This window comes from Sminthopsis crassicaudata, chromosome 3, assembly GCF_048593235.1.
Source record: "Sminthopsis crassicaudata isolate SCR6 chromosome 3, ASM4859323v1, whole genome shotgun sequence".
In the NCBI taxonomy this organism is placed as follows: Eukaryota; Metazoa; Chordata; class Mammalia; order Dasyuromorphia; family Dasyuridae; genus Sminthopsis; species Sminthopsis crassicaudata.
In genome coordinates this window covers 188,951,507-188,965,427 of record NC_133619.1, presented here as the reverse complement: position 1 = coordinate 188,965,427, position 13,921 = coordinate 188,951,507, and the positions used below count along the sequence as shown (strand labels likewise).

The 13,921-nt window shown below is 32.2% G+C and overlaps 1 protein-coding gene across 11 annotated transcripts in view; it reads right to left on the bottom strand.

The window, feature by feature from the left end:
* ROBO2 (roundabout guidance receptor 2) overlaps positions 1 to 13,921 on the bottom strand; it is a 632,113-nt gene that overhangs the window by 3,530 nt on the left and 614,662 nt on the right. For 8 of the 11 annotated variants that reach the window (XM_074299770.1, XM_074299778.1, XM_074299774.1 and 5 more), the window contains 2 exons: positions 4,644 to 4,844; positions 17 to 1,604 (listed from right to left, as the gene is read on the bottom strand). In XM_074299770.1, coding sequence (XP_074155871.1) covers positions 1,528 to 1,604; positions 4,644 to 4,844 — 278 coding nt within the window. In that variant the 3' untranslated portion in view covers positions 17 to 1,527. Of the gene's footprint in view, positions 1 to 16; positions 1,605 to 4,643; positions 4,845 to 13,921 lie in introns of those variants that run through there. The other 3 variants (XM_074299773.1, XM_074299779.1, XM_074299775.1) reach the window with 2 other exon arrangements.

The following is a 13,921-nucleotide window of genomic DNA, read 5'->3' as shown; positions in this document are numbered from 1 at the left end:
AGATATATAAATAGAGATAGGGAGAAAGGGATAAAGAGAAAGAGAGAGAGGAGAGGGAAAAGAAAGAGAGAGAAATTCACAAAAAATAAAACCACATACAATTATCAGAATTATGACGAGCAGATGACTTAAGTGGTCAGTTCAACAACAATAAAGCAGGACACATTTTACAGTTAATGTTAGTTTCATGAAAACAATTTCTTGAAATAAACTTGTTATGCTTCTGTTTCCAGTCCTGTTCTTAAAAGGAGAAAGGAAATCCATTTAAAGCATGGGGATCATTAGGAGGAAGATATGCTATAATCATAATAGTTAAAAAATAAGAGTGGGTTTATTACGGACTATTATGGATGACAACAGATTACTAAAGACACTCATGTCTTCTATCCTAAACATTAGCCATGTTGGCCAAGCAATGCTCTTTAGACAAAGAATTTTGGTTGCTTCATTGAAAATAGATTAAAAAAATAAGAAGTCATATTGGTATGGTTAAACCCACTGTGAAATGGTAGGGAAATGGGATTAATCAGGTTAAAACAGGAGAGTCATATGAAGTTGGATCCTACACTAGAATCCTGTCCCTACTTTGGAACTATATTGATCATTTAAGTTTTCTAGTTTGTGGAATCCTTTGAAGTTTTACCAGTCCCCATTGAATTGAAGGATATAATATTTATATTAGTATAGTGTCTGACATAGAGTAGATACTTAATAAATGCTTATTCTCTTCTTTTTTCATAGACATTCCCTTTCCCATGATTCTCTACTCATGTTAATCACATTTTTTTCCCTAAGTTTTCTACCTCATTTTTTTTCTGATTTAAAAAGAGGTTCTCAAAACCAGAACTTAATATTTGGGAAACTATAAATAAGTCACATTGATTTGTCTCACAGTCTTTTTTTTTATTTATTTGTAAAATGCAGATGATAATATTTGCCTGAGTTGTTTTGAGGATCAAATATGACAATATTTCTGCTTATTATACTTTGAGGACAGAGAGTGAGGTGTTTTAGATCTGTATATTCCCTTCAATTTGCACAATTTCTTCAACAAAGGTGGTTTTCAATAAACATTTGTTCATTTGAATTGAAGTTGGAAGTCATCATTCATGTGGAGGAAGTGTGATATAGTGGACAGAGGATTGGTCTTAGAGTAAGGAAAAACTGGGTTCAATTACTGTCACTAATACATATTATATGTATAGCCAATGATGTCACTTAAGTGTCCAAGGCAACATTCTGACAATACAAGCTGCATTGCTGGAGGGAATATCCACATAGAAAATTCAATATCTAGAAATATATTTTGAAAAATTAACATTTTGTATATGCTTTTTAAAATGATACAGTTACATAGAATTATGAATTTCATGGATACTAAATGTAGGAATAACTTTATGTTGAAAGGAAAATAAAGAAATATATTTTCAAACATTTGTAAAGTCTCATAATAGCTCATAATAGAATAATGAACCCCTTCTTAAGTTGTGAGGAATTTCACTGCATACTGTTGTCTGTGTGAACAATTCAGGCAAGAATTTGAATTCTGCTTTGCCTTGTCAGCTTTATGATGGCTTTATCAGGAAGCATACATTTTATAATGGCTGCAAATTGGTAAGAAAAAATACTTTAAAAAACAAAAACAAAACAAAACAAGAACAAAACCATCAAGATTTTTCTTGTATTTGTATTCAATAAACTCCAATGGCTCCCTAACACTTTAAATGTTCAAGGAATAAATATATAATCTTGTTTGGCTTTTAAAGTCCTTAACTTAATCCCTTCCTACCTTTGTGTTAATATATCTAATTCCCTACATCCCATACCCCAAATAATGTCAGATTGAATTATATTGGCTTCCCTGCAGTTCCCAGAACAACACATTGTTATCTCCTTACTCCATGCATTTTCAATTACTGTCATCTATGCCTGAAACTCTCATCCTTCCTCAACTATACATCCTGGCTTTCCTGGTTTCTTCGAGGCAGCACTAAAGCCCCACTTTTATAAGAATCCTTAATGCTTTCTATATTAGATTATCTCCAGTTGATTTTGTATATACTTGTTTGTAAATATCTTAGGTTGTCTCTCCTTGTTAGATTGTGAGCTTCTTCAGAAGATGAGAGGAATTTTTTTTTTTTTTAATCTTTCTTTGTATATACCTCATGCTTATAGAGTCTGACGTAGAGTAGGCACTTTAAAATGCTGGTACCTGACTGAACTTGAACAAATTTGGCCTTTATGATAATAATATCTTTTTAGAACTGAGTCTTCTCTATAAATATGATTTTTCTATCTTAATCAAAAATTCAGCAACTTTTAGAAATTATGCTAGATAGGTTTTCAGTTTTTTAAACAAAGTTGAATAAAGTATTTGGGGACAGGGAGAAAAATTTCAGTTATTTGTATCATCAGTGTTTAACATAATGGTTGGCTAAAAGTAAACATTTAATAAAAATTTAAAAAGATTACTCATTAAAGAAAATGTAAAAATTAATCTAAAATAAATTTAAAACCATAATATTTCACATTTATATAGTACTAAAATAATGTATATTTACAATAAATGTGTAAATATTTCTATCATTTCCCTTTTACAAATAAGAAAACTAAGGGTATCATATTAAATGATATTTTCATGGTATACATCTAATAAAAATTGGAATTGTCTTCTGACTCCTTTTCTATAGAAAACATGTAAATTCTTAAAGAATTCTAAGTTCAATTAAATAATAGCAGAATTGAGTCAAAACCTTTGCTTATATAAATATGCTTAGGTTTCTACACTTTCTACCAAAACTTTCTTTAATATCGTGGTTCCCAATGTCTGTGGGATTAGGTTAACTTTATCAACCATAACTTTTTAGTCGGAAAATGATAAAAACTCTAAATCAACTATTTATAAGGTAAATACATATTTAATAATGCTTATTGAAGTACATGAAGCCAACCTTTTTTTGGTTGGCTCAACCCTTTCTCTTTCCTTCTTTAGATGTAGGTATAGATGGAGATGTGCATATTCATTTCCATATATATATATATGTATATATATATATATATATAATCTCATACCTATATTTATATCTTATTATTTCTCTATTCTATATGAATCATTCCCCCCCCCCCAGGCTGGGGTTAAGTGACTTGCCCAGGGTCACACAGCTATGAATCATTCTTTACTTTAAAGTTCTTGGTCTAATTAATGTGAATGAGAAACTTCAGTAATATCTTTTTAATTGTTAATTATGAAATAATGTCCTAAACTTAAATCTTTTTTATATAATTCTTATAAAGAATTGATTAGTTTCTAAAGGAAAAAGTCTAATCAGCCAGGAAGGATGCCTGTCTGACATTTGGATAATGCGGTGAAAGTGGAGTCTTTGATTAATTCAATTGATAGAAATCTCTCATTTGCTTTCCTCCTGTTTCAATTATCTCTGATTCTTTGGGACCCCATTTGGGGTTTTCTGGGCAGAGATAATGGAGGAGCTTGCCATTTCCTTCTTCAGCTCATTTTTACAGATGAGAAAACTGAGGCAAATAGGGTTAAGTGCCTAAGGTTATACAACTAATATGTCTGAGACCATATTTGAACTGAGGCAAATGAGTCTTCTTGATGCTAGACCTGTCCTCTATCCACTATGCTGTCTAGCTGAGAAGGGATTAAGTCTCTGATTAATTCAATTAATAAAAGTATCTCTCAACTTGTTCTTTAATCAAATAGAGGAAGTAGTTAGAGAGGGATAGAATGGTTTTAGGAAAATAATTATCTAGGGTACATGGAAAATGGTGACTATTGTTCTGTTTGATACTATTACCTAGATTTTGTCCTAAATTCACATTTTAGTTTCAGACATTTACTGAAGTTCAATCCCTTATAATTCATTTGTAAAAGGGGAAGAAATTAAAAAGTGAATTATAATTTTGTAGCTTTTGAAAGATTTTTTTTGGTTGTTGTTGTTCCAGAGAATTCCAGGTGAGGAAACTTTTTCTTTAAATGCAGATTAGCACCTGTTTTATAATTTGTAGTTTTGGAGAGTTCCTTGAGAATATTAAAGTAGAATAAGCATTTACTGAGGACCTATTTGTGCCAGGCCTTCTGATTTACAATATCATGTAATCCTCACAGCAATTAAATTTGAGGACAATGCTATTATGATCCTATTTACACAGTTGAAGAAACTAACAGAAACAGAGATTAAGCAGCTTGCCTTGTTTAACACACATAGGAAGTATTTTAGATTAGATTTAAAGTCAGGTCTTCCTGACTTATGACTCAGAATTCTATTCACCATGATTGCCTAGGGTAATAAGGTCAGAATGTATCTGGACTGGAAGTTGAATTCAGGTTGACCTGATACCATACTGTTTCTCATGCTTATAAAGAATAAGATTATCTAAATTAAAAAAATATATACATTATTTTTGTAATTGAAAAAGTGGGGAAAATGTATATTTCATTTAGTACCATAAAGAGCAATGATTTGGGTTATTGGCAGAACACAATTCAAAAATAGTAATTTGAATTTTCTCTTTTAGAGAAACTCAAAATGAGTTTCTTTCATTCCATTCATACAAATTGTTACCACTATATTATTATTTCAACTACAGTCACTTCTATACTATAATTAGAAACTACTTACATAATTCACCTGTAAATTGTCCTTGACTACTGGATCCCATATAACCTATGTCAAGAAGGTCACTGGTATTTCTCTGGTGACTTCCTCGCAAGATCTCGCCTTTTCTAGGTCCAGTTGATCCTTTTGAAGAAGCTGTTCCTGATGAGCTATGTCCACCTGGTGATGGGAAGCTGGGCTTACTATAAGGTACCAGTGCCTCCTCTGAAAAAGAAGTACAAAGGAATGACTTTAAAAACCCACCAAACAAAATTAAAAAAATTGCTTGGGCATTGGAAGCCCACATTCAATACTATAAAACTGAAGTTTAGAATGCTTCTTTGGTGGTTCAGTCTCTAGAAAAATGAACAGATAAATCTCTATTTCAGAATTTTCTACACATAAACAGAATTAGACACAACCAGCACACAAGTCCTGGTAATATACAAAGTTGTTTTACATTTTTTTAAATAAAATTTGGCTTCATTTTATTTATTTATTTTTATTTATTTTTTATTCATTTTTCCAAATTATCCCCTCCCTCCCTCCACTCCCTCCCTCCGATGACAGGTAATCCCATACATTTTACATGTGTTACAATATAACCTAGATACAATATATGTGTGTAAATACCATTTTCTTGTTGCACATTAATTATTAGCTTCCGAAGGTATAAGTAACCTGGGTAGATAGACAGTAGTGCTAACAATTTACATTCACTTCCCAGTGTTCCTTCTCTGGGTGTAGTTATTTCTGTCCATCATTGATCAACTGGAAGTGAATTGGATCTTCTTTATGTTGAAGATTTCCACTTCCATCAGAATACATCCTCATACAGTATTGTTGTTGAAGTGTATAGTGATCTTCTGGTTCTGCTCATTTCACTCAGCAACAGTTGATTTAAGTCTCTCCAAGCCTCTCTGTATTCCTCCTGCTGGTCATTTCTTACAGAGCAATAATATTCCATAACCTTCATATACCACAATTTACCCAACCATTCTCCAATTGATGGACATCCATTCAACTTCCAATTTCTAGCTACAACAAAAAGAGCTGCCACAAACATTTTGGCACATACAGGTCCCTTTCCGCTCTTTAGTATTTCTTTGGGATATAATCCCAATAACAGCAATGCTGGGTGAAAGGGTATGCACAGTTTGATAACTTTTTGGGCATAGTTCCAAAATTTGGCTTCATTTTAAAAGACTTGTATATAATGAATCATAATTTGTTTATCAAAAATAGATCTGAAAATAATTTTCAGAATACAATGGAATTAATTAGACTTTTCATTAAGAATAAAGGAATGTAGTCTTTGTTTTAGTTTAAATTATGGCAACATTACTTAAACATAACTTAAATGAAGACCTACTTGCTAAATAAATAAGCTTCTTGAAGTTCAGTTTCTTCTAGGGATAGACATTATTTTGGAAGTTGTTTATTTCACTGAAAACAATCTTTTGTACAAAGTAATAGCAATTTTATATATGATCAGCTATGAATGACTTAACTATTCTCAGTAATACTGTGATCCAAGACTATTCTGAAGGTCTTATGATGAAAAATTTTATCCACACCCATAGAAGGAATTGATTGTGTCTGAACACACTGAAGCATAGTTGGTTTTTTTTTTTTAATTTTATTTTTCTTAAGGTTTTTTTCCCCCCTGGGGGGAGGGAGTAGGTGAATAGTGATTTATGTTTTCTTACATACATAAACAAAAAAAAAAAGGATGTTGTTTAGTTTGAGGGAACTGTTTTGTGCATTTGATATTTGTAACCTCTGGAAGTTGATCAAGGATAAAATTGTTTTCCATCATTTTGAGAATTATTCTATAGATTCTAGTATCACCTTTTTGTTTTCACTACACTTACATTTTAATTTTACCATCTTTTATATATAGCAGATGCTTTATTTTAAAATATTCTTCTACTTGGGATTCATATTAAGAAGAAAAAAAAGTTTCCAAAATCAAATTTGGGTTCAAGTCCAGAAAGGATTGCTCCATTTGCATAAGAAAAGAGGAATTTTTTTTTTTAAAGATCATATGAACTTCATGGTTTCTGATTTCAGAAGACTCGTTCTAGAAAATGTACTTAAAATAAACAGCTAAGGAATGTTATTTCTTCTTAAAAGAAAATAAATTGTATCCACAAAAAGAAAACTAATTCATTTACTTTTCCAGATAATCTAAGTACTAACGAGGTGATGCAGTGGATAGTGTGCTCTAGAGTAAAGAAAATCTGAGTTTGAGTCCTACCTTAGATACTTACTAGCTATGTGACCCTGGACAAGTTTCCTCACAAATAAAATAAGGGTAATAATAGCACCTCCTTCTTAGAGTTGTAAGAATAAAATGAGGTCTTATTTGTGAAGTCTCTTCACAAACCTTATAGATGCTTATTTTGTAGATACTATCTATTATGCAATACATGATACAATAGATAGAATGCTGGGTCTGGACCCAGTTACTTTTGTGAGTTCAAATCTGACCTCAGACAGTTATTAGTAGCTTAGCCCTGGACAATTGTCTTAACCCTGCTTGCCTCAGTTTCCAAATCTGTAAAATAAGCTGAAGAAGAAAATATCAAATACCTCAGTATCTTTGCCAAGAAAAAAAACAAATGGGATTACAGAGTCGAGACACAAATGAAAACTGACTCAACAGTTAAACCAAATATTGTACTTTATTAAAGCTTTAAAATTGACTCACTCATTCATTTAGGTAATATTAAAACTAATAAATAACGCTAAATTTAGAGTCACAGAATTTGGGGTCTAATGCTGTTCTGCTATTTACTATATGACTTTGGAAAACTGACAAATAAGGGACCTCTATATGAAGACATATCATTAAGGTTTCTTCTAAGCTTAGATTTATTGTTGTTATGGAGAAAATCCCAAGCAAGTGATGATTCTGAACCTTGTCTGAATTGAGCAAATATTAAAATTGACTAATTGACTCAAAGTGAATAAAGGGATTATAAATCCATCCTTTCACTTTGATGTATTTAGTTGAATGTTAGATGATATTTTTTTAAATAAAATAAGCAGAGTGTATGGGAACAGATGGCATAGGTAGTCTATACTTATTACCCTTTTGAAGAAATGAGAAAGACAGCAAGATAATTTTCCTGATCTGCTTTGTGAAGGTATTCCAACCTATTAATTGTATTGTACTTGCCTTAAATATAATTTTCATATTAAAATAAATTTAAAATGTCTATATTTTGTTTTGGATTTTATTACCACACACATGATCCAAATGTTTGTTTGTGTGGAACTTTCCTTAAATCTTCTTTATGTTCTGTGGAGCTAATCCATTCCTGCATTTTACACTACCATTCTAGTGAGTTTCTAGCTTGTAGATCCAATTAATTTTTTATCAGTGGGGGATGCATGTTACCTCTCCAGAGCTTTTCCTTTTCTCTCTGCAGAATTTTTCACATACCACCATGTTGGCCAGGATCTATTTGGTGCCTTAAATCCTGAACTAATGGGGTATCTGATGATAGTGGAAGAGCTAAAAATGTTGAATAGGGTTTAGAATGAACTAAAGTATAATGGAATAATACTTTTGTTTCAAGGTCAATATAAACAATGGCCTAATACATGGGTAGCTGGTACAAAATTAATTAGAGGAAAATAAAATCAATCATGAGACTCAAATGTATAATGTCAAAAATCATTATTACTTTCTGCCAGTATTGAAATGGAAAAAAAATTTTTTTTCTTAGCTTGGGAGGCATTATTAGTTGCAAATTCTGTACTACCAGGAATATTGAAAGTAGTTGAGAGTTTGCTCACAAATCAATTTGTCTCTTACTACTTGTTCACCTCTCAGATTATCTTCCAAAGAAGACATGTCATAATATATAAGATTATAGATGATGAGGGTTTCTAGCATCTCTTGTTCAGAGTTTAAGAAAGAAAACTCCTCTGTTTCCGTAGGAAATGATGCCCTTGGGATATTAAGAATTGTATACTGGAGAAGGGGGGGCAGAGCCAAGATGATGGAGAGGACACATGCTTCTTTCTGAGCTGCCCTACTACCCTCAAACTATTTATGAAATTCAGCCTTTGAATTAGTGCTTGACAGTCAGAACCCACGAATATTGGGAGTACAACATATTACCAACAGAAGATAATCTCAAAGATTGCCAGAAAAGGTCTGTTTTGATCATACCAGGCATAGGAGGAGGCCCAATCAGGCACAGACACAGGCAGGCAGAGAACAGAGGAACAGTAGGGTGTCGTCTCCCCGTGAGGGGAGGACTCTACTACAGTGTTGGCTATTCTGCTCTGGTTATAAGCCAGTAAAGAGCAGAGAGGTTCTGAAACTTTCAACAAAAACACAAATGGTAAAGAGTGTACCCCAAAGTTCCAATGTCTCATGAGACCTGACCACACCACCTAGCAGCAGGAGTGACTCAGCCTGATCCCAATGCAGCCAATGCCATTTCACTGCCACTTGGCTGACACTTCCTGTTGCCTGTTGATGAAGCTTCAAAACAGGACCTAGAAAAGGTGAGGTCTTGTGAGGAAGTCACCAGAGGAATACAAGGCTTCTTTACATAAATTATATACAATCCAATAGTTAAAAACAATTTACAGGTGAGTTATGTAAGTAGTTTCTAATTACAGTATAAAAGACTGTAGTTGAAAAGAATTTCAGGGGAATGAATAAAAAAAAAAATGAAGGCGGCCTAGCTGTACCTGATCTAAAACTATATTTTAAAGCAGTGGACACCAAAACCATTTGGTATTGGCTAAGAAATAGACTAGTTGATCAATGGAATAGATTAGGTTCATAGGACAAAATAGTCAATAACTATAGCAATCTACTGTTTGACAAATAAAAATTCACTATTTGAAAAAAAACTGGGAAAATCGGAAACTAGCATGGCATAAAGAATGAGATTATAAATAAATTAGAAGAACATAAAATAGTTTACCTCTCAGACCTGTAGGGGAGGAAGGAATTTGTGACCAAAAAACAAAACAAAACAAAACAAAAAACGAGATTATTATTGATCACAAAATAGAAAATGTTGATTATATCAAGTTAAAAAGCTTTTGTACAAACAAAACTAAGACAGACAAGTTTAGAAGGGAAGCAATAAACTGGGAAAGCATTTTTATAGTTAAAGGTTCTGATAAAGGCCTCATTTCCAAAATATATAGAAAATTGACTCCAATTTATAAGAAATCAAGCCATTTTCCATTGATAAATGGTGAAAGGATATGAACAGACAATTTTCAGATGATGAAATTGAAACAATTTCTTCTCATAGGAAAAGGTGTTAAAATCATTATTTATAAGAGAAATGCAAATTAAAACAACCCTGACATACCACTACACACCTGTCAGATTGGCTAAGATGACAGGAAAAGATAATGACGAATGTTGGAGGGGATGCAAGAAAAATAGGACACAGATACACTGTTGCTGGAGTTGTGAATGGATCAACCATTCTGGAGAGCAATTTGGAACTATACTCAAAAAATATGAGCAGTCTTCCTCCTGGGCTTATATCACAAAGAGATATTAAAGAAGAGAAAAGGACTTGTATGTGAAAAAATGTTTGTGACAGCCCTTTTCACAGTGGCTAGAAACTGGAAATTGAATGAATGCCTATTAATTGGAGAATGGGTGAGTAAATTTTGGTATATGAATGTTATAGAATATTATTGCTCTGTAAGAAATGACCATTAGGATGACTACAGAAAGGCTTGGAGAGACTTACATGAACTGATGCTAAGTGAAATGAGCAGAATTAGGAGATCATTATACACTTCAACAAAAATACTATATGAGGATCAGTTCTGATGGAAGTGGCTATCTTCAACAATGAGAGGATCCAAATCCATTCCAGCTGATCAGTAATGAATAGAACCAGCTACAACCAGCAAAAGAACACTGGGAAATGAATGTGATCTACAATATAGCGTTTACACTCTTTCTGTTATGTTTCCCTGCATTTTTGTTTTTCTTCCCAGATTATTTTTACCTTCTTCCTAAATCTGATTTTTCTTGTGCAGCAAGATAACTGTATAAATATGTACACATATATTGTATTTAACATATACTTTAACATATTTAATATGTATGGACTACCTGCCAACCAGGGGAGAGGGTCGAGGGAAGGAATGGAAAAGTTGAAACAGAAGTTTTTGCTAGGATCAATGTTGAAAAATTACCCATGAATATGTATTGTCAATAAAAAGCTATAATAAAAAATAAATTGAAATAATCGGTGAAATGGAAAAAAAATCCAAAGAACAAAACAACTCATTAAAAATTCGATTAGACAAATACAAAAAGTAATAAAAAAGTAAATGAAGAAAATAATTCATTAAAAATCAGAACTGAAAAAATGGAAATGAATGACTTGAGGAGACATCAAGAATTAGTCAAGCAAAACCAAACAAATGAAAAAATAGAAAAAATATTAAATGCCTAGTTAGGAAAATAACAGACTTGGAAAGTAGATCTAGGAAAGATAATCTAAGGATTATTGGACTCCCTGAAAATCATGATGGAAAAAAAAAAGATCCAAAACACTATTTTTCAGGAAATCATCAAAGATATCATAGAATCAGAAGGTAAAATAGCCATTGAAAGAATTCATCAAATATCTGCTGAAAGAGACACCAAAATTAAAATTCCAAGGAATTTTATTATATCATTCTTTATGTCTAGATCATGAACCCATTTTGATCTTATCAAGGTCTTGGCATACAATGTTATGTGTGAGTCAATGCCTAGTTTCTGACATACTAGTTTCCAATTTTCCCAGCAGTTTTTGTCAAATAGTGAATTCTTATCCCCAAAACTGAGGTCTTTTGCTTTGTCAAACTGAATATTTTTTCTTAAAGAGTTCATTTAATGGCTTGTTCAATTTCTTTTTGAAAATGAGACTTTTTAAGTAAGTTATTTCTTTTTCTGTTAACCTGGGTAATTTATATGTTTGTGAATATTCATCCATTTTGATTAGATTGTCAGATTTTTTGGCATACAGTTGGCCAAATAGCTCTTAATTATTGTTTTACTTTCTTTTTCATTGGAGTTAAGTTAACACTTTTAATTTTTGGTGCTGGTAATTTGTTTGTTTGTTTTTTTTTTCTTTCATTTTCTAATGAAATTAACCAAAGGTTTATCGATTTTGTTGGTTTTTTCATAAAGTCAATTCTTAATTTTATTAATTACTTTAATAGTTTTCTTAGTTTCATTTTATTAATCTCCTCCTTTGAGTTTCAGAATTTCAAATTTGGTACCTAATTGTGGTATTTTAATTTGTATTTTTCTAACTTTTTTAGTTGCATGCCTAATTCATTGATCTTTCTCTATTTTATTCATGTAATTATTTCCCCTAAGAACTGCTTTGGGTACATCCTGTAAGTTTGGGTAAGTTGTCTCCTTATTGTCATTCTCTTGGATGAAATTATGAATTGTTTCTGTGATTTATTGTTTGACCCCCTCATTATTTAGAACTAGATTATTTAATTTCCAACTGACTTTTAGTCTGTCTTTCCTTGCCCCTTTATTGAATATAATTTTTATTGCACTGTGGTCTGAAATGGAAGCATTTCCTATTTTAGCCTTTCTGCATTGGATTGCGAGGTTTTTATGTCCTAATATAGGATTAATTTTTTGTTGGTGCCAAGTACTGCTGAGAAAAATATTTATTCCTTTCTGTCTCTACTGAATTTTCTCCAGAGGTCTATCTTATCTAGGCTTTCCAGGATCCTATTAATCTCCCTAGTTTCTTTCTTGTTTATTTCATGATTATATTTGTCTGGTTCTGTAAGAGGAAGGTTGAAATCCCCAACTAGTTTGCTGTCTATTTCTTTCTTTAACTGACTTAATATCTTCTCTAGGAATTTGTATGCTCTACTACTTGGTGCATATACAGTTAATATTGTAATATTTCATTATTTATGTTACCTTTTAACAAGATGTACTTTTCTTCCTTACCTCTTTTAATTAGATGTATTTTTACTTCTACTTTATCTGCTTTTTTTGTTTCAGCTAAAGCATAATAAGTTCTGTTCCAGCCTTTTACTTTTACTCTGTGTATCACTCTGTGTCAAATGTGTTTCTTGGAAGCAACATATTGTTGCATTCTGTTTTTCAATGCACTTTGCTATTTACTTCTATTTATGGGAAAGTTTATCCTATTCACATTCACAGTTATGATTAGCAGCTCTGTATTGCCCTCATCTTATTTTTTCCCCTAGATTTACTTGTGTTCTCTTTTACCTCCTGTCCCTCCGTAGTAAATAGTAAATAGTATTTTTTTAACCTACCCCACTCACTAATTGTCCTATCTTTCATCACCCCTTCTCCCTTGTCTTTCCTCTTTCTCCTCATACTTCTTTTATGGGGTAAGAGAAAATTTTATACCCAATTGAGTGATTAAGTTATTCCCTCTTTGAACCCCAGCTGATGAGATCAAGCTTCATCTAATGTTCATCTCCTTTTGTTCTTTCCCTCCATTATAATAGGTCTTTCATTCCTTTTTATGTGATCTAATTTGTCCCATTGTATCTCCCTTTTCATCTTTCCCATCCCTTAAAAGTCTTTGGCTTTGATATCTCACATTTGAGTCCATTCACAAGGACACCCTTTTTCCATTCGAGGCATCCTCTCTAGCTGCCCTATACAATAACAGATACAGTTCTAAACAGTTACAGGTATCATTTTCCCATCTAGGGATGTAAACAATTTAACCTTTCTCCTTTTTACATTTCTATTCTTTTCTTGAGTCCTATGTCTGAAGATCAAATGTTCAGTTTAGTTCTGTTTTTTTTTTTTTTTTTCCATAGAAATGATTGAAAATCTCTTACTTCATTGAAGAGCCATCTTATTCTGGGTAATTTTTTTTTTTTAATCCCAGATCCTTTGTCTTCTAGAATATAGTATTCGAGGCTCTCCAATCTTTATTGTAGATGCTGCCAGATTCTAGGTAATCCTGAAAGTTGCTCCTTGGTACTTGAATTGCTTTTGTCTAGCAGTTTGCAAATTTTGCTACAATCTTCCTTCGAGGTTTCCTTGTGGGATCTCTTTCCAGAGGTAATCAATAAATTCTTTCAATGACTATTTCCCCCTCTGTTTCAAGTATATCAAGGCAATTTTCCTTGATAATCTCTTGAAGAATGCTATACAGGCTTTTTGTTTGTTTGTTTGTTTTGGTCTTTTGGTCATAACTTTCAAATGGTCTCTCTGGGATCTACTTTCAGTTATTTTTCCAATGAGGTATTTTCCTTTTTTTTTTTTTTTCCCTTTTTTCATTCTTTTC